This window comes from Oncorhynchus tshawytscha, linkage group LG20 (assembly GCF_018296145.1).
Source record: "Oncorhynchus tshawytscha isolate Ot180627B linkage group LG20, Otsh_v2.0, whole genome shotgun sequence".
Classification (NCBI taxonomy): Eukaryota; Metazoa; Chordata; class Actinopteri; order Salmoniformes; family Salmonidae; genus Oncorhynchus; species Oncorhynchus tshawytscha.
This window is the reverse complement of record NC_056448.1, coordinates 34,676,321-34,701,756: the sequence shown is the minus strand read 5'-3', so window position 1 is coordinate 34,701,756 and position 25,436 is coordinate 34,676,321. Positions and strand designations below refer to the sequence as shown.

Genomic DNA, 25,436 nt, shown 5'->3' with positions numbered 1-25,436 from the left:
TTGTGATATGCGTGTTTTAGTTGTTTGAATGTATATATTTAGTCTTTTGTGTGTATTTATTCTTTCTTCAATACTAACAGTTTTAAATTGTCGGACCACTGTAGATTGAAATGCCAGACATTGGAAAACTGACGAAGGCCCGTATCTGGCACGAAAAGAGACATCCTTTCGCAGGCTGGCATTTCGCTAGGGTGAGATCTACTGGGTTGTTTGGTCTGTTAACATTAGCCTTTTATACTGTTAGTTACATAATCAAACTTATCATGAAAGTGAAAGCACAATCTGTTATCTGATCATTGAAATAAACCCAAGTTACAGCATACTTAAAGCATACAGATGTAGGATCTTAATTTGAGTCAGTTTGTTACAGCAGGAAAATAATCCTGCAGCAACAGGACATGTGAATTATTATGTGCATTATAATGAATGGACATTTTTGTTGGGGTTGGTAAATGTTTCATAAGGGAGCCTGAAATGTCAAACTTCAGAAGCCTTTTCAAACCTCAAATACACAGCAAGTTTTATATTTCCTGTATTTCCTATATCTCCTGCAACAGGGTGATCAAATTAAGATCCTACATCTGTACAGACTAGTATCTGATAGAGCAGTGGTTGAGATATATTATACACTAGTCTGAGTTTTATCTTACCATGTGACCTGACCTGGAACTCTGGGCCCTAGTTATAGGCAATAAACCAGGCTATAATAGGTCAGGTCACAGAGTCAGGAAGAACTATTTATATGTTTTTTGAAGTCCCCTATTTAAGTGTTATGTCGGTGTCTTACCCCAGGCCACGGTGATGAAGACTCTGACAAGGGAGAAATACTCGTTTAACTGTGGCCGCTGGCTGGACATCAACGAGGACGATAATGAGATCATCAGAGAGCTGCCCGCCACCGGAGCTCTCATCCCAGAGCCGTTACTACGTAGGACCCACACATACTCTCATACGCATGCATGTACACACACACACACACACACACACACACACACACACTAAAACCACATATTGGTATGACAACCGCATACCTTCAAACATTGCATGAATAATTATTAATACTCTTGTCCAATTAAGAATGTTTAGAATCATCACAGAGAATGTTAACATTATATACTTCTCAGTGCTGAAGTATCGCATCACCATCTGTACTGGGAAAGTGAGTGGAGGTGGCACTGATGCCAGCGTATTCCTTAATGTGATCGGGGACCTGGGAGACACAGGGGATCGACTCATGTTCCTCAGCAAAAACAACGTCAACAAGTTTGAAAAGGGCAACGTGAGTAGGGGTGGTTTAGGAGTACCTGGGTGTATATGTAGTGTAGGTGGTTTAGGAGTACCTGGGTGTATATGTTGTGTAGGTGGTTCAGGAGTACCTGGGTGTATATGTAGTGTAGGTGGTTCAGGAGTACCTGGGTGTATATGTAGTGTAGGTGGTTCAGGAGTACCTGGGTGTATATGTAGTGTAGGTGGTTCAGGAGTACCTGGGTGTATATGTAGTGTAGGTGGTTCAGGAGTACCTGGGTGTATATGTTGTGTAGGTGGTTCAGGAGTACCTGGGTGTATATGTAGTGTAGGTGGTTCAGGAGTACCTGGGTGTATATGTAGTGTAGGTGGTTCAGTGAATGATGCTCATGCAATCAGTAAACCTTCCTGAGACCTGAAGACTTGTGTTAGCTCCCAGATCTAATATCTAGGCTTTAGCTCAGTGGGTTAACTTGGTTTTGAGCGGTTTATCTCCCTCATTTCTCCACAGGCCGATGAGTTTCTGACCGAGGCGGTGTCATTGGGGCAGGTGCGCAGGGTGCGTATTGGCCATGATGGGAGGGGTGGAGGCTGTGGTTGGTTCCTGGATAAGGTGTTGGTCAGGGAGGAGGGCCAACCAGAGTCTGCGGCCATAGAGTTCCCCTGTAACAGGCAAGTCAACCAGCCAATCACGTGGCAACCAATCACATTATATATTTCATAAGATAATGGGAGCATGCCAACTAACTAACTTAGTGCTTGATTCAATGCATTGCGCTGAAGACCTGCACTACAGCGGATAGAAATGTAAAAGCAATGTTCCTACGTTCGCGGAGACTGCATTCCCGGTAAATGCTGCATATGTCAGGTCAATCGGAAATTATCTTTCCATTTCAATCACGCTACAGTGCTGATCTTCAGCACTATGCATTAAATCCAGCCCTTGGTGACTATAATGTAAAACGAGAATGTAACCAATTTACTGAAATTAACATTCCATCAGTTTACTGAGAGTTTGGGAAATTACTTTCATGGGATGAACCTTCATGGACTTGTGCTGTGTACAGGGAAGCACCTACATGGACTTGTAGTGCACAGGGAAGAACCTTCATGGACTTGTAGTGCACAGGGAATAACCTTCATGGACTTGTAGTGCACAGGGAAGAACCTTCATGGACTTGTAGTGCACAGGGAAGAACCTTCAAAGACTTGTGCTGTGCACAGTGAAGCATCTTCATGGACTTGTAGTGCACAGGGAAGCACCTTCATGGACTTGTAGTGCACAGGGAAGCACCTTCATGGACTTGTAGTGCACAGGGAAGCACCTTCAGGGACTTGTAGTGCACAGGGAAGCACCTTCATGGACTTGTAGTGCACAGGGAAGCACCTTCATGGACTTGTAGTGCACAGGGAAGCACCTTCATGGACTTGTAGTGCACAGGGAAGCACCTTCATGGACTTGTAGTGCACAGGGAAGCATCTTCATGGACTTGTAGTGCACAGAGAAGCACCTTCATGGACTTGTAGTGCACAGGGAAGCACCTTCAGGGACTTGTAGTGCACAGGGAAGCACCTTCATGGACTTGTAGTGCACAGGGAAGCACCTTCATGGACTTGTAGTGCACAGGGAAGCACCTTCATGGACTTGTAGTGCACAGGGAAGCATCTTCATGGACTTGTAGTGCACAGGGAAGAACCTTCATGGACTTGTGCTGTGCCCAGTGACCTTTTTACTTAATAATGAAATTAATCCAATCACTCACTCCCATCACAAGTAACAACTAAAGCACCAAAGAGCCAATCATACAGCGTTTCACTACCAGCCATACAGCCTCAGGGAAGACAGTCATCTGGCCTGGCCACGCCCAGTCTGTCTCTATTGGCAGTTCTCCAATTGCCTCGCTTAACCAGTTAGCCAGCTGATGGACCAGCATCCTATTACAAATAGGGACTAAACACACTGTGGCCAGCCAGGTCTCTCTCCCTCCAGTAACTGAAGCTAAACCAAGTCTGGGGTGCCCTGTTACACCGTAACACTTTCCTCTTTCAACCTCTAGGCTATACATTAAGCAATGTTGAGTGAAAGTGTTTTAGGTTGTATACCTGTGCCTTGTAGAGGTGCGGTTGATTCAAATGGAGTATCTCCTTTTGGGTGTATTTTATGCCAGGTGGTTGGACCGGAATGAGGACGATGGACAGATCGTTCGTGAGTTAGTGCCAGCAGGAGATGGTCTGCGTCTCCACAGTGAGTCAACCATGAAACAGACAAACACTTTAGTTTATTTGCACAAATATAAAAGACAGTTTGTCCAGTACAGGTGTTCTATCCTAATTTGATCACTCTGTCACAGTGAATTGTCCTGCGCAGCAGCAAATGCAAATTGTAGTGTACCGAGGTTTAAAAAGGCTTGTCAAGTTTGTCATTTCCACTTTAAGACTTAATTTATCCTAACAAAAAAAAGATCAACCCTTATATAAATGTCCATTAATTATAAATCACCTAATAATTCACATTTCCTGCATGAATTTCTTGCTGTGAGAAACTGGTCAAATTAAGATAGCGTATCTGTAGGAGAAACATTATACTACAGATGTTCACATACTGTAGCTAGTGTGAATATACAGTACAATGAAAAAATTAAATCTGAACATAAACATGAAAAACTCAAGGCCCCATTTAAAGTTGTGTGTGTGTCTACAAGAGGAAAAACCCATGCCTCATATGTCTTTTAAGATGTCAACTACCATATCTCGGTGAAGACAGGCAACATCAACGGGGCCAGCTCGGACTCCAAGGTGTTTGTTAAGTTGTACGGAGAGAAGGGCGACACCACAAGGATACTCCTGGTGGTCTCGGACAACGACCTGAGTAACTACTATGAGACGGGCCAAACTGATATCTTCACCGTCGAGACCTATGACATCGGACAAGTGTGTCATTTTTTATGTTTTATAGAATACATGATCAGAAACCTAGAAACATAGATTATAGTTGTCTAATTTAAACCAACTCATCCCAACAGTAGGTCATTATAGTGTATGTCTCAGTTTCTTGGAGTTGTATGGTGCTTTATTAAACATCAGTTGTGGTTTTGATTCCTACATGGGTCTCATACGGACCATGTTAACTGGATAAAAACATCTGCTAAATGACCATCCATCCTAATTCTTACTTCCTGGTTTCTATCTCTGTAGATCCACCGTCTTCTGATAGGCCACACTAACGAGGGTCTGCGTGCTGGTTGGTTCCTGGACAGTGTCCGGATCATTGTTCCGGTCCATGGGAAGCAGTACCAGTTCCCCAGCCATCGCTGGCTGTGTAAGGATGAGGCTGACGGCAAGGTGGAGGTGGAGATCTATCCCAGCGAGACCCTGGACATCGAGAAACGTAACAGACAATTTACTAGATTGGATACTCTGAGACAATGCATGTATTATACAGTACATACTGTGCCAGAGAATACATATATTTACAGTGTAATATTTATACACACTGTGCAATATACCAGAGATTTCAAATACACTCTGGGGCATTTGTACACACAATTGACAACAGAGTTGTCACAAGAAAACCCAATGAAAAGTACAGGAACAGTCAAAATGGTAGAATACGTATATTATCACTGAAACAACCTGTAATCAGATGACGTGACTAGATTAATACAGTTCTGTCCAGTAATAAGCGCTGATGGCCTACTTAGGGATTATGATGGATTGTGGTGCATTAGTCCCCACTCTCCATCATCCTGCCATGGTTTAATTGGTTAGTGACATGTTGCTCTGCCCTTTGGTTTGCAGTGATTAACTACGAGGTCACAGTGGTCACGGGGAACATGCGCAATGGCGGCACCAACGCCAATGTGTTCTGCCAGATCTACGGAGAGGAGGGCAAGACCGAGCTCATCAGCCTCAAGAGCCGCTCCAACAACTTTGAGCGCGGGACCACAGAGATCTATAAGGTCTGGATCACCTTGTTCAGACACAGTCAGTGAACCAGTAATAGTAGTCTACTGACTACACATTGATTGGGTTCAAATTGTGGGAAGGAAATGATTTTCCCTTTGTGAATTGGATGGATTCTTGAAGAGTACAGCTGTCATTGGTTTTGAGAAGACTTAGCATGAAATCAGTAATTCTGCCATGTTGTGGAGTGGAGTTGATGATGACAAATCTCAAAATTGTAAAGATGGGGAGATGCTCTGCTCTGCAGGCTCTCAGAAGGGTGAGACACAGACACACTGGAGGCTAATTGCTAATTGTTTGCTCTTGTGTTGAGTTTGCGCCCGTTATTTTCAGAACAGTTATTTTTGTGTGTTGTGCTGTACGCTTACACACACATGATAAGACATGTACTCTACACACACGTATACATGGATGTTGTATTGTAGATATGTGGTAGTAGAGTAGTAGCCAGAGAGCACACACTTAATGTGTTGTGAAAAGTGTTATGTAATGTAATCTCATGTATTATTTTAAATTGTATATAACTGCCTTAATGTTGCTGGACCCCAGGAAGAGTAGCTGCCACCAAGTCAGCAGTTAATGGGGATCCTTAATAAATACAAAGTATTAATGTTCTATTCCCTCTGGAAAACAACACATGCTAACTTCTAGGTGTTGTTGTTTTACATCACACTTCACAAAGCCAGTCCTGCAGGCTCTAGTTTGATCTTATCTTGATTATTGTCCTGTCATATGATCAAGTCCTGCAGGCTCTAGTTTGATCTTATCTTGATTATTGTCCTGTCATATGATCAAGTCCTGCAGGCTCTAGTTTGATCTTATCTTGATTATTGTCCTGTCATATGATCAAGTCCTGCAGGCTCTAGTTTAATCTTATCTTGATTATTGTCCTGTCATATGATCAAGTCCTGCAGGCTCTAGTTTGATCTTATCTTGATTATTGTCCAGTCATATGATCAAGTCCTGCAGGCTCTAGTTTGATCTTATCTTGATTATTGTCCAGTCATATGATCAAGTCCTGCAGGCTCTAGTTTGATCTTATCTTGATTATTGTCCAGTCATATGGTTAAGTCCTGCAGGCTCTAGTTTGATCTTATCTTGATTATTGTCCAGTCATATGATCAAGTCCTGCAGGCTCTAGTTTGATCTTATCTTGATTATTGTCCTGTCATATGATCAAGTCCTGCAGGCTCTAGTTTAATCTTATCTTGATTATTGTCCTGTCATATGATCAAGTCCTGCAGGCTCTAGTTTGATCTTATCTTGATTATTGTCCTGTCATATGATCAAGTCCTGCAGGCTCTAGTTTGATCTTATCTTGATTATTGTCCAGTCATATGGTTAAGTCCTGCAAAGTGCTGATAGATGTACACACACACTACATGTTAATATTTTTAAATGTGTTGAAATTGTAAATGATTTTGTCTCTAATGTCTTTTTCGTTATATATCAGACCCCAGTAAGACTAGCTGTCGCCATTGGTGTTGGCTAATGGGGATCCTAATAAATAAAAAAAATAACCACCTATCTTCCTGTCTCTCAACCCCCAGATCGAGGCGCTGAACGTGGGCAAATTATTCAAAATCCGCATCGGGCACGATGGTTCGGGCGTGGGCGATGGGTGGTTCCTTGAGACGGTGGACATCAAGCGGCTCACTATGGCCATGGTACAGAGGGAAGTGGTGAAGGAGAAACCAAAGGATGACAAGAAGGACAAGAAGAAGAATAAAAAGAAGAAGAAAGAAGAGGATGAGGAGGAGGAGTACGTGACGGAGCTCCAGGAGGTGACAGAGAGCGTGACGTTCCCCTGTCATCGCTGGCTGGCCCGCGACGAGGAGGACGGGGAGATCGTGGTGGAGCTCCTACCCGAGGACCCCGGAGACCTGGAGGGTAGGCTTTTATTAGTCCTATGTACGGGATACACATGGTCTACATTGTCCAACCAAATTCTTACTTTCAGGTTCCTTCTCAAAAATGCAACAACAATAATGAATGAAATATATGAATATGAACACATAGTAAATGGCTCAGTGGAATAGAATAAACATTTGAGCATAATTATAATACAGGAGGCCTCCCTGGTGGTGCAGTGGTTAAGGGCACTGTACTGCAGCGTCAGCTGCGCCACCAGTGACTCTGGGTTCGCGCCCAGGCTCTGTCGTAACCGTCTGCAACTGGGAGGTCTGTGGGGCGACGCACAATTGGCCTAGTCTAGGGTTAGGGAGGGTTTGGCCGGTAGGGTTTGGCCGGTAGGGTTTGGCCGGTAGGGAAATCCTTGTCTCATCGCCACCAGCGACTCCTGTCGCGGGCCGGGCGCAGTGCGCGCTAACCAAGGTTGCCAGGTGCACGGTGTTTCCTCTGACACATTGGTGCAGCTGGCTTCTGGGTTGGATGGCGCTGTGTTAAGAAGCAGTGCGGCTTGGTTGGGTTGTGTATCGGAGGATGCATGACTTTCAACCTTCGTCTCTCCCGAGGCCGTACGGGAGTTGTAGCGATGAGACACGATTGTAGCTACTAAAACAATTGGACACCACGAAATTGGGGAGAAAAAGGGGTAAAATTAAATTTAAAAAACGTTAAAAATATTATATTACAGGAATGCACAATTCCTGTATTGGGGAAGGGGGGTCGCAGGTGTCGCAGTGTGTTCATGATTTTGTTCCGCACAGCACTTAACACACCTGATTCATCAAGTAATCGTTGACTTCAATATTAACCAAGATCAGTTATATCTGGTGTGTTAAGGACGAAGCCCATCATTGATAGGAGGCTGGAGGGGAGTGAATAGTTGTAGTTATTGTATGGTCATGGATTATGTAATGAGTGACTCTGTGAATCTGGATGATCCACAGAGAACTCCTATGAGGTCCATGTGTTTACTGGCCCCATGTGGGGAGCCGGAACCGATGCCAACGTTTACATCAACATCTACGGAGAGATCGGTGACACGGGCGAGCGGAAACTAAGAAAGTCCAACAACCTCAACAAATTTGAGAAGGGGCAGGTTAGGAAGCAATCTACCAATATGATGATGATGTCAATAATATCCGGGTGGCTCTTGAACTACGACCTCTCTCCCATTGACCTAGCTGTTGGACCTCTGACCTTTGTGCCTGATTCAATAAATTAAAGCATTGAACAAATATTGATCATTGAAAAAGATGTTCCAGGCTACAGTAACCTTTTATTAACCTTTGAATCATGTCTTTGACCTCTGACTTTCCCCATGGTTTTACTGCGGGGTTCAGGAGGACGTGTTCTCCATGCAGGCCATCGATCTGGGCATTCTGAAGAAGCTGAGGATTCGTCACGACAACAGCCAGCCTCATGCTGCCTGGTTCCTGGACAGGGTGGAGATAGTAGACAACAAAGACGACACCACGTAAGGGGGGGCATATGATTACACAATAATATTAGCATACATCAGTTATTATCATGTCACAGACAGCCAGCCAGCCAGCCAGCCAGACAGACAGACAGACAGACAGAGTCTAGAAACCTGACCCGGTCGTGTTCTAGGTACTACTTCCCATGTAAACGGTGGCTGGCCATCGATGAAGATGATGGACAGATTGCCAGGGAGCTGGTCCCTGTGGACGAAGCCTTTATGAAGAAGGGTGAGGATGATGATGATGATGATGACGAGGAAAACTCCAGTGCAACACTCGGCCTGGAACAGAAGGGTGAGACACAGACACACTGGAGGCTAATTGCTAATTGTTTGCTCTTGTGTTGAGTTTGCACCCGTTATTTTCAGAACAGTTATTTTTGTGTGTTGTGCTGTACGCTTACACACACATGATAAGACATGTACTCTACACACACGTATACATGGATGTTGTATTGTAGATATGTGGTAGTAGAGTAGTAGCCAGAGAGCACACACTTAATGTGTTGTGAAAAGTGTTATGTAATGTAATCTCATGTATTATTTTAAATTGTATATAACTGCCTTAATGTTGCTGGATCCCAGGAAGAGTAGCTGCCACCAAGTCAGCAGTTAATGGGGATCCTTAATAAATACAAAGTATTAATGTTCTATTCCCTCTGGAAAACAACACATGCTAACTTCTAGGTGTTGTTGATCACCAGTTATACAATATAACATTAGATTTGACTGAATAATAACAATGCATTATCATGAATACATTGTCATCTGATTTGGTTGATGTGTCTGTCAGCCATGTCCACCACCTTCACAATGAGGGTAAAGACTGGAGACAAGAAGTATGCGGGCACTGATGCCAACCTGTTCGCCATCCTGTACGGCATGAAGGATGATACAGGTAACGATGCTTTACAGACACTGAGATAGGTGATATACATGTTTGTGTCCTAGAGCGTGTGTATTTCTATATCCTACTAACGATGATATTTACTGCTGTGTGTTTTCACAGGCATCATAATGCTGAAAGCATCCAAGTTACATAAGAATAAGTTTGAGCAGGCCATGATCGATGAGTTTACAGTGGAAGCTGTGGATATTGGAACACTGAAGAAAATACGCATAGGGCATGACAACTCAGGTTAAACAAGCTCATACATATATATGATATGTGATTACACATATTATGTACACACACACACACACACACACACACACACACACACACACACACACACACACACACACACACACACACACACTTCCAGTGATAATGTGTTATGCCTATACAGGGGCAGCATCAGGCTGGTTCCTGGACTGGGTAGAGGTGGATGCCCCCTCCCTGGGCCAGAAGCTGAGGTTCCCCTGTGGTCGCTGGCTGGATAAGGGAGAGGACGACGGGGCCATCGTCAGGGACCTCTTCCCTGCAAACCTCCAGACTGAGCTCTACACACCATGTAAGAACCAACCTGCAGCATACTGTACTTAGACAACCCACGTTATAGCCGACTAGCATACCACTACTCTACACAGTGTTACTATCCTATATCAAACCATATAAGGCCATACCTGGCATACCAAGAGCCAGCCTAATGCACCCTGTACTTATTGTAGATAACCCATATCGTACAGGACCTTATACTACCATACCATGCCATATAGGCCTGGGAATTGCCAGGGACCTCACAATACAATATTATACCGATACTTAGATGCCAATAGAATATGTATGCCATTCTCACGATTCTATATGTATTGTGATTCAATACTGCGATTTATTGTGATTGTCTGCTATAGAGAGACAAGAGAGAGCATGACAAAATGAGTTTTGATCAGTCAGGGAAATAAAAGTGCTGAAAACATGTTGGCTCAGCATTTAAAAAGAAGATGGAGAACAAGCTACCTACAGAAACCAAAACAATTCAAAATAATATAATATATGTACATTACCGTTCAAAAGTTTGGACACACCTACTCATTCAAGGGTTTTTCTTTATTTTGACTATTTTCTACATTGTACAACAATAGTGAAGACATCAAAAGTATCCACCCTTTGCCTTGATGACAGCTTTGGAAACTCTTGGCATTCTCTCAACCAGCTTCACCTGGAATGCTTTTCCAACAGTCTTGAAGGAGTTCCCACATATGCTGAGGACTTGTTGGCTGCTTTCCCTTCACTCTGCGGTCCAACTCATCCCAAACCATCTCAATTGGGTTTAGGTACGGTGATTGTGGAGGCCAGGTCATCTGATGCCGCACTCCATCACTCTCCTTCTTGGTCAAATAGCCCTTACACAGCCTGGAGATGTATTGGGTCATTGTCCTGTTGAAAAACAAATGAGCTAAGCAAACCAGATGGGATTGCGTATCGCTGCAGAATGCTGTGGTAGCCATGCTGGTTAAGTGTGCCTTGAATTCTAAATAAATCACTGGCAGTCTCACCAGCAAAGCACCCCCACACCATCACACCTCCTCCTCCATACTTCACGGTGGGAACCACACATGCGGAGATCATCCGTTCACCTACTCTGTGTCTCACAAAGACACAGAGGTTGGAACCAAAAATCTCAAATTTGGATTCATCAGACCAAAGGACAGATTTCCACTGGTTTAATGTCCATTGCTCGTGTTTCTTCGCCCAAGCAAGTCCTTTCTTATAGGTGTTCTTTAGTAGTGGTTTCTTTGCAGCAATTCAACCATGAAGGCCTGATTCATGCAGTCTTCTCTGAACAGTTGATGTTGAGATGTGTCTGTGAAGCATTTATTTGGGCTGAAATCTAAGGTGCAGTTAACTCTAATGAACTTATCCTCTGCAGCAGAGGTAACTCTGGGTCTTCCTTTCCTGTGGTGGTCCTCATGAGAGCCAGTTTCATCATAGCGTTTGATGTTTTTTTGCAACTGCACTTTAAGAAACTTTCAAAGTTCTTGACATTTTCTGAATTGACTGACCTTCATGTCTTAAAGTAATGTTGGACTGTCATTTCTCTTTGCTTATTTGAGGTGATCTTGACATAATATGGACTTGGTCTTTTACCATTCCTATCTTGTCACAACTCAACTGATTGGCTCAAACGCATTAAGAAGGAAAGAAATTCCACAAATGTACTTTTTACAAGACACACCTGTTAATTGAAATGCATTCCAGATGACTACCTCATGAAGCTGGTTGAGAGAATGCCAAGAGTGTGCAACGCTGTTATCAAGGCAAAGGGTGGTTACATTGAAAATTCTCAAATGTAAAATATATTTGGATTTGTTTAACACTTTTTTGGTTACTACATGATTCCATATGTGTTATTTCATAGTTCTGATGTCTTCACAATTATTCCACAATGTAGAAAATAGTAAAAATAAAGAAAAACCCTTAAATGAGTAGGTGTGTCCAAACTTTTGACTGGTGCTGGTACCCTGTGTATATACAGTATATATTCTTTTACAAATTGATATTGCGATATGTAACTGTATCAATATTTTTACCCAATCACTAATGGTATATCATACCCTAAGTCTTGTTTTCCCACTGTCACAGTTGTGCCCTATGAGATCAAGACGTTCACCAGTGACCTGTTTGCAGCGGGTACAGACGCAGATGTGTTCATCGTGCTCTACGGCCGAGACGGGGTGTGCACCCAGCAGAGGTCTCTCTGTGTCAACAAGAGGGAGAGGACCATGTACTTTGAGAGGGGAGCTGAGGACATGTTCATCGTTGAGGTATGACCAGACAGTAGTCGCCCATAAGACAATGTAAAGAGCAGACAGCTGTGTAGGGAAAATATTATTCTGGAATGAGGATGATCAGGATGTGGATGATTTGGATGATGATGAGGGTGATGTTTCTGTAACATTGTGGAGTTGGAGGACGTGGGTGATGTCATAGAGAAGATCCGTATTGGTCATGACAACAGAGGGCTAAACGGAGGCTGGCACCTGGACAGAGTGGAGATCAGACGACTGCTGAGGAAGGGGAAGGTACACAGGAGAAAGGCTACTCTGTTACTCAGTTACAGATCTATAATCAGCTTACCCTCCCCAAATCCTAACCTCAACCATTAGGTACATTTTCTAAATAACTGATCTAAGACCAGTGTCTAGGGGCAGGGTAAACTACACCGGTCTTCACTATTATATATCAAAATAATACCATTTTTAGTCACAAGGTGGTGCTTTTCTCCTCTTGGAGAGACCTGGAGTGTATTCAGTCACACACTGCTGCTCTGTCTTTCTCTAGGGGTCGGAGACTATTATCTTCCCATGTGAGCGCTGGCTGGCCAAGTCAGAGGATGATGGAGAAACAGTGAGAGAGTTAGTACCTTCTGACATCATAACGGAGAAACTACTACGAGATGGTACCCTGAAAGTCAGCGAGGTTGAGGTGGAAGATGCACTGGAGAGTACGTACACACAGACACATGCAAACACACGCTAACACACGCACGCACACACACACACACATTTAGGCCTAAGCACACACGCCCTCACATAAACACACCAGCTGGTGCAAACACGCAACAAATACACACACACACTCACACACTGAGATAGAAGATTCAGTGGCGAGTACACACACACACACACACACACACACACACTCACACTCACACTGAGATGGAAGATTCAGTGGCGAGTACACACACACACACACACACTGGAGGCTGGCCATTACAGCAGAATGCACCTCTTTGTTTGTCAGACTCTTTGTCTGCCAAGTAAATAATGAGGCAGTTTTCTGCTTAAATTGGTCTCTTTCTCCTTTGCAGTCACGCAGAGTGTCGGCAATTTGTTCCCATTTGAACACTTCAGTACATTGTTATGCCTTCCGTCTGTGGGTTGTCTATCTGTGTTTTCTTATCTATTATCTGTGCCCATCTCTGCCCGTAGCTCACACTTACAAAGTGTCTGTGATGACGGGCGATGTTTACGACGCAGGCACCGATGCCAACGTCTTCCTGACCATCTACGGAGACCTGGGAGACACTGGCGAGCGCAAACTCAGCAAGTCTGAGACCAACGGCAACAAGTTTGAGAGAGGAGCGGTAAGTGACAGAATACAGACCTTACCGTATCCCTAACTAGGTATCCCTGACTAGGTATCCCTGACTACGTATCCCTGACTAGGTATCCCTGACTACGTATCCCTGACTAGGTATCCCTGACTAGGTATCCCAGACTACGTATCCCTGACTAGGTATCCCTGACTAGGTATCCCAGACTACGTATCCCTGACTACATATCCCTGACTACGTGTCCCTGACTACGTGTCCCTGACTAGGTATCCCTGACTACGTATCCCTGACTACATATCCCTGACTAGGTATCCCTGACTTTTTTTATTTATTTATTTATTTCTCCTTTATTTAACCAGGTAGGCAAGTTGAGAACAAGTTCTCATTTACAATTGCGACCTGGCAATTGATAAATTGATAAAGATAAAGCAAAGCAGTTCGACAGATACAACGACACAGAGTTACACATGGAGTAAAACAAACATACAGTCAATAATACAGTATAAACAAGTCTATATACAATGTGAGCAAATGAGGTGAGAAGGGAGGTAAAGGCAAAAAAGGCCATGGTGGCAAAGTAAATACAATATAGCAAGTAAAACACTGGAATTGTAGTTTTGCAATGGAAGAATGTGCAAAGTAGAAATAAAAATAATGGGGTGCAAAGGAGCAAAATAAATAAATAAATAAAAATTAAATACAGTTGGGAAAGAGGTAGTTGTTTGGGCTAAATTATAGGTGGGCTATGTACAGGTGCAGTAATCTGTGAGCTGCTCTGACAGTTGGTGCTTAAAGCTAGTGAGGGAGATAAGTGTTTCCAGTTTCAGAGATTTTTGTAGTTCGTTCCAGTCATTGGCAGCAGAGAACTGGAAGGAGAGGCGGCCAAAGAAAGAATTGGTTTTGGGGGTGACTAGAGAGATATACCTGCTGGAGCGTGTGCTACAGGTGGGAGATGCTATGGTGACCAGCGAGCTGAGATAAGGGGGGACTTTACCTAGCAGGGTCTTGTAGATGACATGGAGCCAGTGGGTTTGGCGACGAGTATGAAGCGAGGGCCAGCCAACGAGAGCGTACAGGTCGCAATGGTGGGTAGTATATGGGGCTTTGGTATCCCTGACTAGGTATCCCTGACTATGTATCCGACTACGTATCCCTGACTACGTATCCCTGACTACATATCCCTGACTAGGTATCCCTGACTATGTATCCCTGACTAGGTATCCCTGACTAGGTATCCCTGACTACATATCCCTGACTAGGTATCCCTGACTACATATCCCTGACTAGGTATCCCTGACTACATATCCCTGACTACATATCCCTGACTAGGTATCCCTGACTATGTATCCCTGACTAGGTATCCCTGACTACGTATCCCTGACTACATATCCCTGACTAGGTATCCCTGACTACATATCCCTGACTAGGTATCCCTGACTAGGTATCCCTGACTACATATCCCTGACTAGGTATCCCTGACTACATATCCCTGACTAGGTATCCCTGACTACATATCCCTGACTACGTATCCCTGACTAGGTATCCCTGACTACATATCCCTGACTACGTATCCCTGACTATGTATCCGACTACGTATCCCTGACTACATATCCCTGACTATGTATCCGACTACGTATCCCTGACTACATATCCCTGACTACATATCCCTGACTAGGCCTTTCTGTCATTCATGTGAATGTTTATTGGCTTTTGCATCACAGCATAAAATTGGACAATAATTGAGGCAGTATACACTGTGTATAAAACATTAAGAACACCCCCCTCCTTTTGCCCTTGACTCCTATGCTTTCCACAGTTGTGCCAAGTTGGATGGATGTCTTTTGGGTGGTGGACCATTCTTGATACATACAGGAATCTGTTGAGGGTGAAAAACCCAGCAGTGTTGCAGTTCTTGACACAAACCGGTGCACCTGGCACCTACAACCTTACCCTGTTCAAAGGCACTTAAATATTTTGACTTGCCTGTTCACCCTCTGAATGGAACACACATACAATCCATGTCAAAATTGTCTCAATGCTTAAAAATCCTTCTTTAACCTCCCCTTCATCTACACTGATTGAAGTGGATTTAACAGGTGACATCAATAAGGGATCATAGCTTTCACCTTGATTCAGACTGTCATGGAAAGAGCAGGTCTCCATAACATTTTGTATACTCAGTGTATGAGCCCCTGCCTTCTATTCCAGGTGGATAAGTTCACCATTGAGGCGGTGGACCTGGGTCAGGTGTTTAGAATGAAGATTCGCCATGACAACAGCATGATGAGTGCTGATTGGTACCTGGACCAGGTGGAGGTGGTTGACGAGGATACGGAGGAGGTCTTCCTGTTCCTGTGTGAGCGCTGGCTGTCCAGAAAGAGAGAGGACAGACGCATCGAAAGGATGTTCTATGTCAAGGTACTGTTATAGAGGCCTTTTGTGTGTGTGTGTGTGTGTGTGTGTGCCACAGTGTGTACACCAATTTATATGTGAACTATACTTCTGCAGTCAGTTTGTGTGTGCATGTATGAGTGTATACACATGTTTGTGTGTGTAAATCTGTGAGTATTCTCTCAGGGTTACGAAGGGGAGAGGGAGACTATCCAGGGCAGTAAGAAGAGCTCAGCCCTGATCATGAAGAGTGTGGACAGCAACGTGAACAAGAAGAAGAAGAAGGGGGAGGACGTCCAAAAGGAGAGCACCAGTCAGTAAACACACACTGCTGTCAATATAAACACACACTTCCATTCACAACCCCCTCCTCCAGCACACACACATTGACAAAAAAGAGTTATGAAAAAAGACTGAATTTCACCATTTTCATACATTGCAATGAGCTGATTGATAACTCCAGACAAAAGTCTTTATTTGCATTCTGCTTTGTAGAGGCAGAGTTTGGAGAAACAGCTGCTCACCCTTACACATACAATCAAACACATTACCTTGTGTCTCTGCAGTCATTCCATACCACTTCACCATTTCCACGGGGGAAGAAAACGATGCCAGTACCTGCAGCAGGGTCTATGTGATCATCATGGGGCCAAACCACACCCAGACACAGAGGCTGTGGCTGGACCTGCCTGGGGGGAAGAAGTGCTTTGAGTCTGGGTCTCTGGAGTCCTTCGAGGCTCATGGAGCTGACGTTGGTGAGATTAAAAAAGTGGAGGTAAGTAGTTAAAATGGACTGAAATAGACGCCAGCAGAGCCATGTATTTAAAGAGTTGGGCCAATGCAGTTTCTGCATTATGATGCATTTACATGACACATTCTAGGAACGCCATCCAGAGGTGGCGCTCTTAGTGGCTGAGGACTTTAATGCAGGGCAACTTAAATCGGTTTTACCTCATTTCTATCAGCATGTTAAATGTGCAACCAGAGGAAAAAAACTTTAGACCACCTTTACTCCACACACAGAAACGTGTACAAAGATCTCCCTCGCCCTCAATTTGGTAAATCTGACTGTAATTCTATCCTCCTGATTCCTGCTTACAAGCAAAAACGAAAAAAAGGGGGTACCACTGACTCGCTCAATACGGAAGTGGTCAAATGACGCAGATGCTAAACTACAGGACTGTTTTGCTAGCACGCACTGGAGTATGTTCCGGGACTCATCCGATGGCATTTAGAAGTATACCACATCAGTCACCGGCTTCGTCAATAAATGCATCGATGACATTGTCCCCACAGTGACCGTACGTACATACCCCAACCAGTAGCCATGGATTACAGGCAACATCCGTACTGAGCTAAAGGGTAGAGCTGCCGCTTTCAAGGAGCGGGACTCTAACCCTGGAATCCCGCTATGCCCTCCGACGAACCATCAAACATGCAAAGCGTAAATACAGGACTATGATTGAATCGTACTACACTGGCTCCAACGCTCGTCAGATATGGCATGGCTTGCAAACTATTACGGACTACAAAGGGAAGCCCAGCCGCGAGCTGCCTGTGACACGAGCCTACCAGACGAGCTAAATTACTTCTGTGCACGCTTCGAGGCAAGCAACACTGAAGCATGCATGAGCGCACCAGCTGTTCCAGACGACTGTGTGATCACGCTCTCCGTAGCCGATGTGAGTAAGACCTTTAAACAGGACAACATTCACAAGGCCGCAGACAGATTACCAGGACGTGTACTCCGAGCAGGCATTGACCAACTGGCAGATGTCTTCACTGACATTTTCAACCCGTCCCTGGCCGAGTCTGTAATACCTACATGTTTCAAGCAGACCCCCATAGTCTCTGTGCCGAAAAACACCAAGGTAACCTGCCTAAATGACTACCCATAGCACTCACGTCTGTAGCCATGAAGTGCTTTGAAAAGCTGGTCATGGCTCACATCAACACTATCATCCCAGAAACCTTAGACTCACTCCAATTTGCACACCGCCCCAACAGATCCACAGATCACACAATCTCTATTGCACTCCACACTGCCCTTTCCCACCTGGACAAAAGGAACACCTATGTGAGAATGCTGTTCATTGACTACAGCTCAGCGTTCAACACCATAGTGCCCTCAAAGCTCATCACTGTTTTCAACTCTCTAGAGACAGCAAGAGCGGTAGAGATACTCTGAATGATCGGCTATGAAAAGCCAACTGACATTTACTCCTGAGGTGCTGACCTGTTGCACCCTCTACAACCACTGTGATTATTATTATTGCCAAAGACTCCAGCTACCCTAGTCATAGACTGTTCTCTCTGCTACCGGACATCAAGCGGTACCGGAGCACCAAGTCTAGGTCCAAGAAGCTTCTTAAGAGCTTCTACCCCCAAGCCATAAGACTGCTCAACAGCTAATCAAATGGCTACGCTATGTACATATTACTTCAATTACCTCGACTAACCACATTGACTCGGTACCGGTACCCCCTGTATATAGCCTTGTTATTGTTATTTTATTGTTGCTCTTTTATTTTTTACTTTATTTTATTTAGTAAATATTTTCTTAAGTCTTATTTTTCTTAAAACTGCATTGTTGGTTAAGGGCTTGTAAGTAGGCATTTCACGGTAAGGTATTCAGTGTTATGCTACACCTGTTGTATTCAGCGCATGTGATAAATACAATTGGATTTGATTTGATTTGATTTACATGACGCTGCAACATTCTTTGCCAGCCATTAACTAATACATGGGGAATATTTAAACAGTGCTATGTAACTGAATGTCTGGAATTAGACCTACATTCTAAAAGTTGGCCTAAATATATGGCTCTGGGTGCCAAAACTAATTTTGGGTGCCGATAGGCTTAAAATGTAGATGCCAGTACTTATCATATTTTAGTGCCAATATTTTATAAGGGGTGCTGGTACTCAAGCTGTAGAACATTGAGTTGAGCACCGGCCCAACTCGAGCACCGGTCACATTACATACACACACACACACTACACACACACACACACACACACACACACACAGACACACACTACACACACACACAGACACACACACACTGTTTGATATGATTGCTCTATGCCCTCCTTGTAGCTCGGACATGACGGCGCCACTCCGGAGAGCTGCTGGTTGGTTGATGAGCTAGCTGTTGCCGTGCCAACCAAAGGGGTTAAATACATTTTCCAGTGTAAGTGCTGGTTGGCCAAAGATCGGGGCGATGGACTGACTGCCAGGGTGTTCAACGTGTTGGATGCAGATAGCATCACCATCTCCCAAAAGGCAAGTATCATTACATTAGTTCCCTTACTGGTACAGTATTCAGCTGTACTTACACTACCTCCTAGTTAAACATCCATTACCTGCTAATACAATACTGAACACCTACAGTACATTGCCATGTCTGTTTTATGTATAAAGCAGGGAGGTTGCTGAGGGGAGGACAGCTCATAATAATGTCTGTAACGGAGCGAATGGAGTAGAATCAAACACATGGAAACCATGTGGTAAATGTTGATAACTTTTCACTTACTCTGCTCCAGCCATTACCACGTGCCTGTCCTCCACAATTAAGGTGCCACCAACCTCCTGTGATACAAATATACTGTTAAACACAGCCTTTTTGTCACACTGATCAGTTTAACTGGCAAAGTATGTTCATTTAATGTGTTCATTGATTTATTTGATTGGTTAATTTATTAGTTGAATGATTAATGAATTGATTGATTGCGTGTTATTGTCAGATCATCTATGAGGTGACGGTGGTGACGGGAGATGTTCAGAACGCTGGGACAGACACCCAGATCTACGTGTCCGTGTTTGGGACCAACGGCACCACAGAGGAAGTCCTACTGCAGAAGAACGAGGACAGGTAACAAACACACACCTGGCCCAAAGTTCACTCACCTGACCAAATGTTCACACTTGAACAAATGCAAAGATTGAACACACTCAAATAAACACAGCCCAAAGACATCAAGTGGTATTGAAATTACCAAACTACAATTTTATTCAACATTCGGCACACAATTGGCCCAGCGTCGTCCAGGTTTGGCCGGGGTAGGCCGTCATTGTAAATAAAAACCACATAAAAACAATCTCCAAATAGCATAGAATTGTCTTATCTACTGTGTATGTGATGTGAACTAGTGGAGTTTACAGTATAAAATACTCTCCCTCCATGCATTATGCTCACACACACTCTGGCTGTCTTTAGGTTTGAGCGGGGTCAGGAGGACACGTTCAGCCTGGAGGTCGATGATATTGCTCCCCTGAGGAAGATGAGGGTCCGTGTTGACGGCTCTGGTAGCCGACCTGACTGGTTCCTGGCTAAGGTCAGTACTGGAAAGATGTCACAGTCTACACTCTTAGAAAAAGGTACCAAAAGGGTTCTTCACCTGTCCCCATAGGAGAACCATTTTGATTCTGGGTAGAACCCTTTTAGGTTCTAGATAACACCTTTTCTTCTAAGAGTGTACCGACTTAATTCAACAATGAGTCCACACACCACAGTTGTAGGGTCTTTGATTAGTCAATCAATCAAATATATTTATAAAGCCCTTTTAAAATTATCCGATGTCACAAAGTGCTATACAGAAACCCAGCCTAAAACCCCAAACAGCAAGCAATGCAGATGTAGATTACTTCATGTTTACTGTAACAGTACAATAAAATACAATGATAACAGGTGTAGGGATTTCTGCAGGGATTGCTACATTAACTAAGTGTGTGTGTGTGTGTGTGTGTGTGTGTGTGTGTGTGTGTGTGTGTGTGTGTGTGTGTGTGTGTGTGTGTGTGTGTGTGTGTGTGTGTGTGTGTGAGACAGACATGGGTGAGGCTTTGCTGTCTGTAAGTCTTAGGTCACAGTGTTGCTCAATTCACAACTTCCCTCTCTTGCCTCGGTCACACCGACAGCATCATTGAGCAAAATGGTACGCAGCATCATCTGGATATGTGTGTAACAAAAGTTCAACATTCACCTTCTGCTACCATTTCTGTCAAGCTGTCTACTCAAAGAGTCGGATGCATACGTTCGATAAAACTCACACACACACACACACGCTGATCCTTGCCTGCAGGCGATAGGTCACTGGATAATTCAGCCACAGACAAACTCATGCAATGCTGCACAGTAGGAGTCAGAGTGCATCTGGGGTGAGCTTCAGTGAATGGCATGTAATTGTATTGACCCATTTCAGTCAGTGTGGGGTTGGAGCTAGCCTGGTTGCCTTGTCTGTTCAGTTATTACATTCCACTCCGTGTACATTTGCCATAGAGACTGGTCTTTCTTCACTCTAAAAATATGAACATTCTATCATTAATGAGCTCGAGGAGATCAGATGAATTGATCCTGATTTGATAACCCTCACAGTTATCCTCCAACCACAAAGGTTATGCAAATATTGCAACTCTCACCTTTAGAGTGCTATCTCACGTTGTGAGCAAAAATGTCTTAGCTTTCATTTTGAGCCTCAAAATACAACTTTCCTAGCTAACAGCTGAAAATGAAAGTTAAAAAAATGAAAGTAGGGTGGGGATTGTTTGGTCAGAGTGGATGAGTGTGCATAGAACGGGAACATCTAGCAACCCAAAGGTTGCGTGTTTGAATCTCATCACAGACAACTTGAGCATTTTAGCAACTTTGCAACAATGAAGTATGTTAGCTAACCTTTAACCTAACTCCTAACCTTAACCCCTAGCCTAGCTAACCTTAGCTTTAGCCACCTACCCACTTAGCTAACGTTAGCCACAACAAATCGGAATTTGTAACATATCATACATTTTGCAAATTTGTAACACATTGTACGAATTTCAATAACTCTGTTCCAGTTCTGTTTGATGGTCAACATTGAATTGGCAGCTGGCTTTTCCTTTCAGTACAAGATTCACTACGATGCCAAGACCTTACCACTCAGATGGGAAAAAAGGCATTTCCTATGCAGGAACAACCCCTCCATGTCTCTCCAAATCACCCAGTCTGCCTCTAGACTAGCCGAACAGTAGCTATGCAGTCAGGGCTCATACCCAGCCGTGTCTGTCAGTGGCTGGGCCGTGTCCTTGAAATGACCCAGTAGCTGTACAGCATCCCAAAACAGATGTGTACTGCCAACGTTATGGATTACACACACAGAGCATGTTTATTTCAAATGGCCACTGCAGTGAACTGGGCGCACTGCCAGTTTGCTAATCCCACTCAAATTAATATATTGATGGAAGTTAATGCAGGTTGGGCTGCCTGAGCCAAATCCTTGGGTTTTTATAATGGGCTAATTTCTTCAGTTTACACCCTGTCCATGACAAAGGATCAAATACACTGGGAGATTAAAGTGGAATAGAGATATGCTCATCATGTTACAGTATTTATATATACAGTATATGTATACTTCTGCATTTTATCACTATGGATTGTGGCTCATCTTTGTTGGTATTTGTCTGGCCCTGTCCTACGGATAATGCCATTGTCCTACGGATAATTTCTGTACAGCACTTTGAGATATCAGCTGATGTACAAAGGGCTATATAAATACATTTGATTTGATTGTCCTACAGATAATGGCATTGTCATACAGATAATGGCATTGTCCTAAAGATAATGACAAAGGTATACAGATAATGGCATTGTCCTAAAGATAATGACAAAGGTATACAGATAATGGCATTGTCCTAAAGATAATGACAAAGGTATACAGATAATGGCATTGTCCTACAGATAATGACAAAGGTATACAGCTAATGGCATTGACCTACAGATAATGACAAAGGTATACAGATAATGGCATTGTCATACAGATAATGGCATTGTCCTAAAGATAATGACAAAGGTATACAGATAATGGCATTGTCCTACAGATAATGACATTGTCCTAAAGATAATGAAGTTGTCCTACAGATAATGTCATTGTCCTAAAGATAATGCATTGTCTTACAGATAATGGCATTGTCATACAGATAATGGCATTGTCCTAAAGATAATGGCATTGTCATACAGATAATGTCATTGCCCTAAAGATAATGACAAAGGTATACAGATAATGGCATTGTCCTGCAGATAATGACATTGTCCTAAAGATAATGAAGTTGTCCTACAGATAATGGCATTATCCTAAAGATAATGCTTTGTCTTACAGATAATGGCATTGTCCTTCAGATTGTCCTACATACTGTACATGCATAGTGTTGATTGATGGTTTCTCCCAATAGAATTACAGCAGTTATGTAAAGGCATGGACTCCCATCCTCACCCTTTAATATGCGCAATACAGTCTAAATGTGTAAAAAGGTTGCTACTGTAGGTAAGAATTTGTCATTGTGTCAGTCACCTTACCTCGTAAAATAATGGTTAATTAATACAAATTAAAAAATGATAATTAATGATGATTTCCCTCAGATCATCATGCGTAACCTGACCACAGAGGAGGTGTCAGTGTTCACCTATGAGGAGTGGCTGTCTAAGACCAAAGGACCCAAGAGGACCATGATCTGTGAGATGGCTGCTGTGGTGGATGAGGAGGAGATGGTGGAGATCACCACCTACATTATCCAGGTCAAGACCAGCGACATTGGAGGTGGGTCAGTCAGTCAGCCTGCCAGTCAGTCAGTCAGTCAGTCAGTTAGTCGGTTAGCCAGGTAGCCAGTCAGTAATTCAGTCAGCCAGCCAGCCGGTCAGTCAGTCGGTCAGCCGGTCAGTCAGCCAGCCAGTCAGTCAGTCAGTGGCAATGCAAAGACAAACCACATTCTACAGTCTTCATGTTTGTCCATCATGTTTGTGTGACTGACCAGGGTTCCCTATTCATAAAGCGTCTGAGTAAAAAGTGCTAGGATCTGTTTTGTCTTTTAGATTATAATAAATGGATAGGAGAACCTGATCCTAGATCAGAATTACTACTCTGAGACGCTTTATGAATACAGGCCCATGTATCAAACTCGACTATATTATCCCACTGAATTAAAGCTGAGTAATTACTGTAGTTCCTGAACCACATTTACTACATTTGCTTGTAATCACACTATTCCTCCCTTTCTTCCAAATCCATGCTATTTATCCTACACTGCACCAGATTCAGCTTCAGTCCTGTTCCTAACTAGCTGGGATGTGCCTGTTACACTATATTCTCCTGTTTTACTTTATCTCTGTGGTGCAGCGAAGTCTTTGCTGCTCGGAGAGACGCGAAGCAGCAGCAGAGGTGGAATACGACAATCCATTTCATAGAGGCTAATGAAAGAGAAACTTCTCTGAAACCTCTCACTCGGCTTTGGTTCTTTAGCCGTGCAGTTTTCCACCGCAGAGGAGAGAGAGGAAGACTGCTGTTTGACACGATAGAGGGGCTAGGTGTCTAAGCTAACTTCAAAGAGCTCGTCATTCTGCCCTTGGCTGCCTGTGTTACTGAAGACATGTCTTCTCACCAAACCTGTGTGTGTGTGTGTGTGAGGGTAATAATGATAATGAGCAGAGCTGTCACACACAAGACATCAGTGAAGCACTGACTGCTCTGTGAACATTACACACACACACACACTTCTCTGGTTTCTCAATTGAGGTTTGATAAGGTAGTTGGTTAGTGGTTAATGGGGGACTATTGGAAAGGTAGTCTATGGAAGTAAATTGTATTGGTGATGTGATTATTTTTCAAGAATGTCGGACTGCTGATGGTGAAGTGATGTTTGAAAAGGCAAAAGGTTAGTAACTGATGGGGAATGTTTGCAGGGACCTGTTTGTAAAATCAGTCTACGAAAGTAAATTGTATTGGTGATTTGATTATTTTTCAGGAATGTCAGGACTGTCTGAAAAGGCAGTCTGGTGACTGTACGGTTATTGGTGAATGGATTTTTATGAAGGCTGTAGTGTCGACTGGTGGCGAGTTGAGCAATGAAAAGGCAGGCAATTAGTGGTTAATTCTTAAGGCTGTAGGCTATACCTGCTAAGGATGAGTTAAGATTCATGAAGGTGTAACAAATGTGGTTCAGTGAACCATGTTTTCATGGCCTTTAGCTCACCGCAGTTTTTCATTAAAGTTGGTAACTCTCCTCCCTCTCTGCACAGGGGCAGGCACTGACGCTAACGTGTGGATCATTGTGTTTGGAGAGTGCGGTGACACTGGGACCCTGGCGCTGAAAGAGTGCCAGAAATCCAACAAGTTTGAGCGCAAGCAGACAGATGTGTTCCGTTTCCCTGATGTGCTCAGCCTCGGGGAGCTCTCTAAGGTTCGGGTGTGGCACGACAACTCAGGTGAGCCAATCAGTCATCAGGAATATGATGACATGACAATTACGATCACAGTGAACCAGTCAAAATATGAAACCTGCACGCCTATTGACTGTAACTAACCTTGCACTGTGTGTATGCACCAACTGATGGTGAACTACTAGATCAATTCTTCAGGTTTCTCAGCAATACTTTGACTCAAAACACAACAATATATGTTTCACGCTTGTCTTTCCCGTCACTT

At 43.6% G+C, this 25,436-nt stretch overlaps 1 protein-coding gene across 1 annotated transcript in view; it reads left to right on the top strand.

Annotated features, from left to right (window-relative positions):
- LOC112219906 (lipoxygenase homology domain-containing protein 1-like) overlaps positions 1–25,436 on the top strand; it is a 46,514-nt gene that overhangs the window by 18,631 nt on the left and 2,447 nt on the right. Inside the window, exons 11-37 of the mRNA XM_042302038.1 lie at positions 105–191; positions 793–928; positions 1,125–1,279; positions 1,757–1,917; positions 3,414–3,490; positions 3,980–4,176; positions 4,441–4,633; positions 5,044–5,204; positions 6,759–7,098; positions 8,061–8,212; positions 8,457–8,590; positions 8,728–8,891; positions 9,390–9,494; positions 9,606–9,734; positions 9,886–10,050; positions 12,123–12,304; positions 12,446–12,562; positions 12,822–12,984; positions 13,472–13,626; positions 15,805–16,014; positions 16,174–16,300; positions 16,554–16,762; positions 19,087–19,272; positions 19,734–19,861; positions 20,207–20,324; positions 23,378–23,555; positions 25,031–25,216. Of these exons, the coding sequence (XP_042157972.1) occupies positions 105–191; positions 793–928; positions 1,125–1,279; positions 1,757–1,917; positions 3,414–3,490; positions 3,980–4,176; positions 4,441–4,633; positions 5,044–5,204; positions 6,759–7,098; positions 8,061–8,212; positions 8,457–8,590; positions 8,728–8,891; positions 9,390–9,494; positions 9,606–9,734; positions 9,886–10,050; positions 12,123–12,304; positions 12,446–12,562; positions 12,822–12,984; positions 13,472–13,626; positions 15,805–16,014; positions 16,174–16,300; positions 16,554–16,762; positions 19,087–19,272; positions 19,734–19,861; positions 20,207–20,324; positions 23,378–23,555; positions 25,031–25,216 (4,315 nt within the window). The remainder of the gene's footprint in view (positions 1–104; positions 192–792; positions 929–1,124; positions 1,280–1,756; positions 1,918–3,413; positions 3,491–3,979; positions 4,177–4,440; positions 4,634–5,043; positions 5,205–6,758; positions 7,099–8,060; positions 8,213–8,456; positions 8,591–8,727; positions 8,892–9,389; positions 9,495–9,605; positions 9,735–9,885; positions 10,051–12,122; positions 12,305–12,445; positions 12,563–12,821; positions 12,985–13,471; positions 13,627–15,804; positions 16,015–16,173; positions 16,301–16,553; positions 16,763–19,086; positions 19,273–19,733; positions 19,862–20,206; positions 20,325–23,377; positions 23,556–25,030; positions 25,217–25,436) is intronic.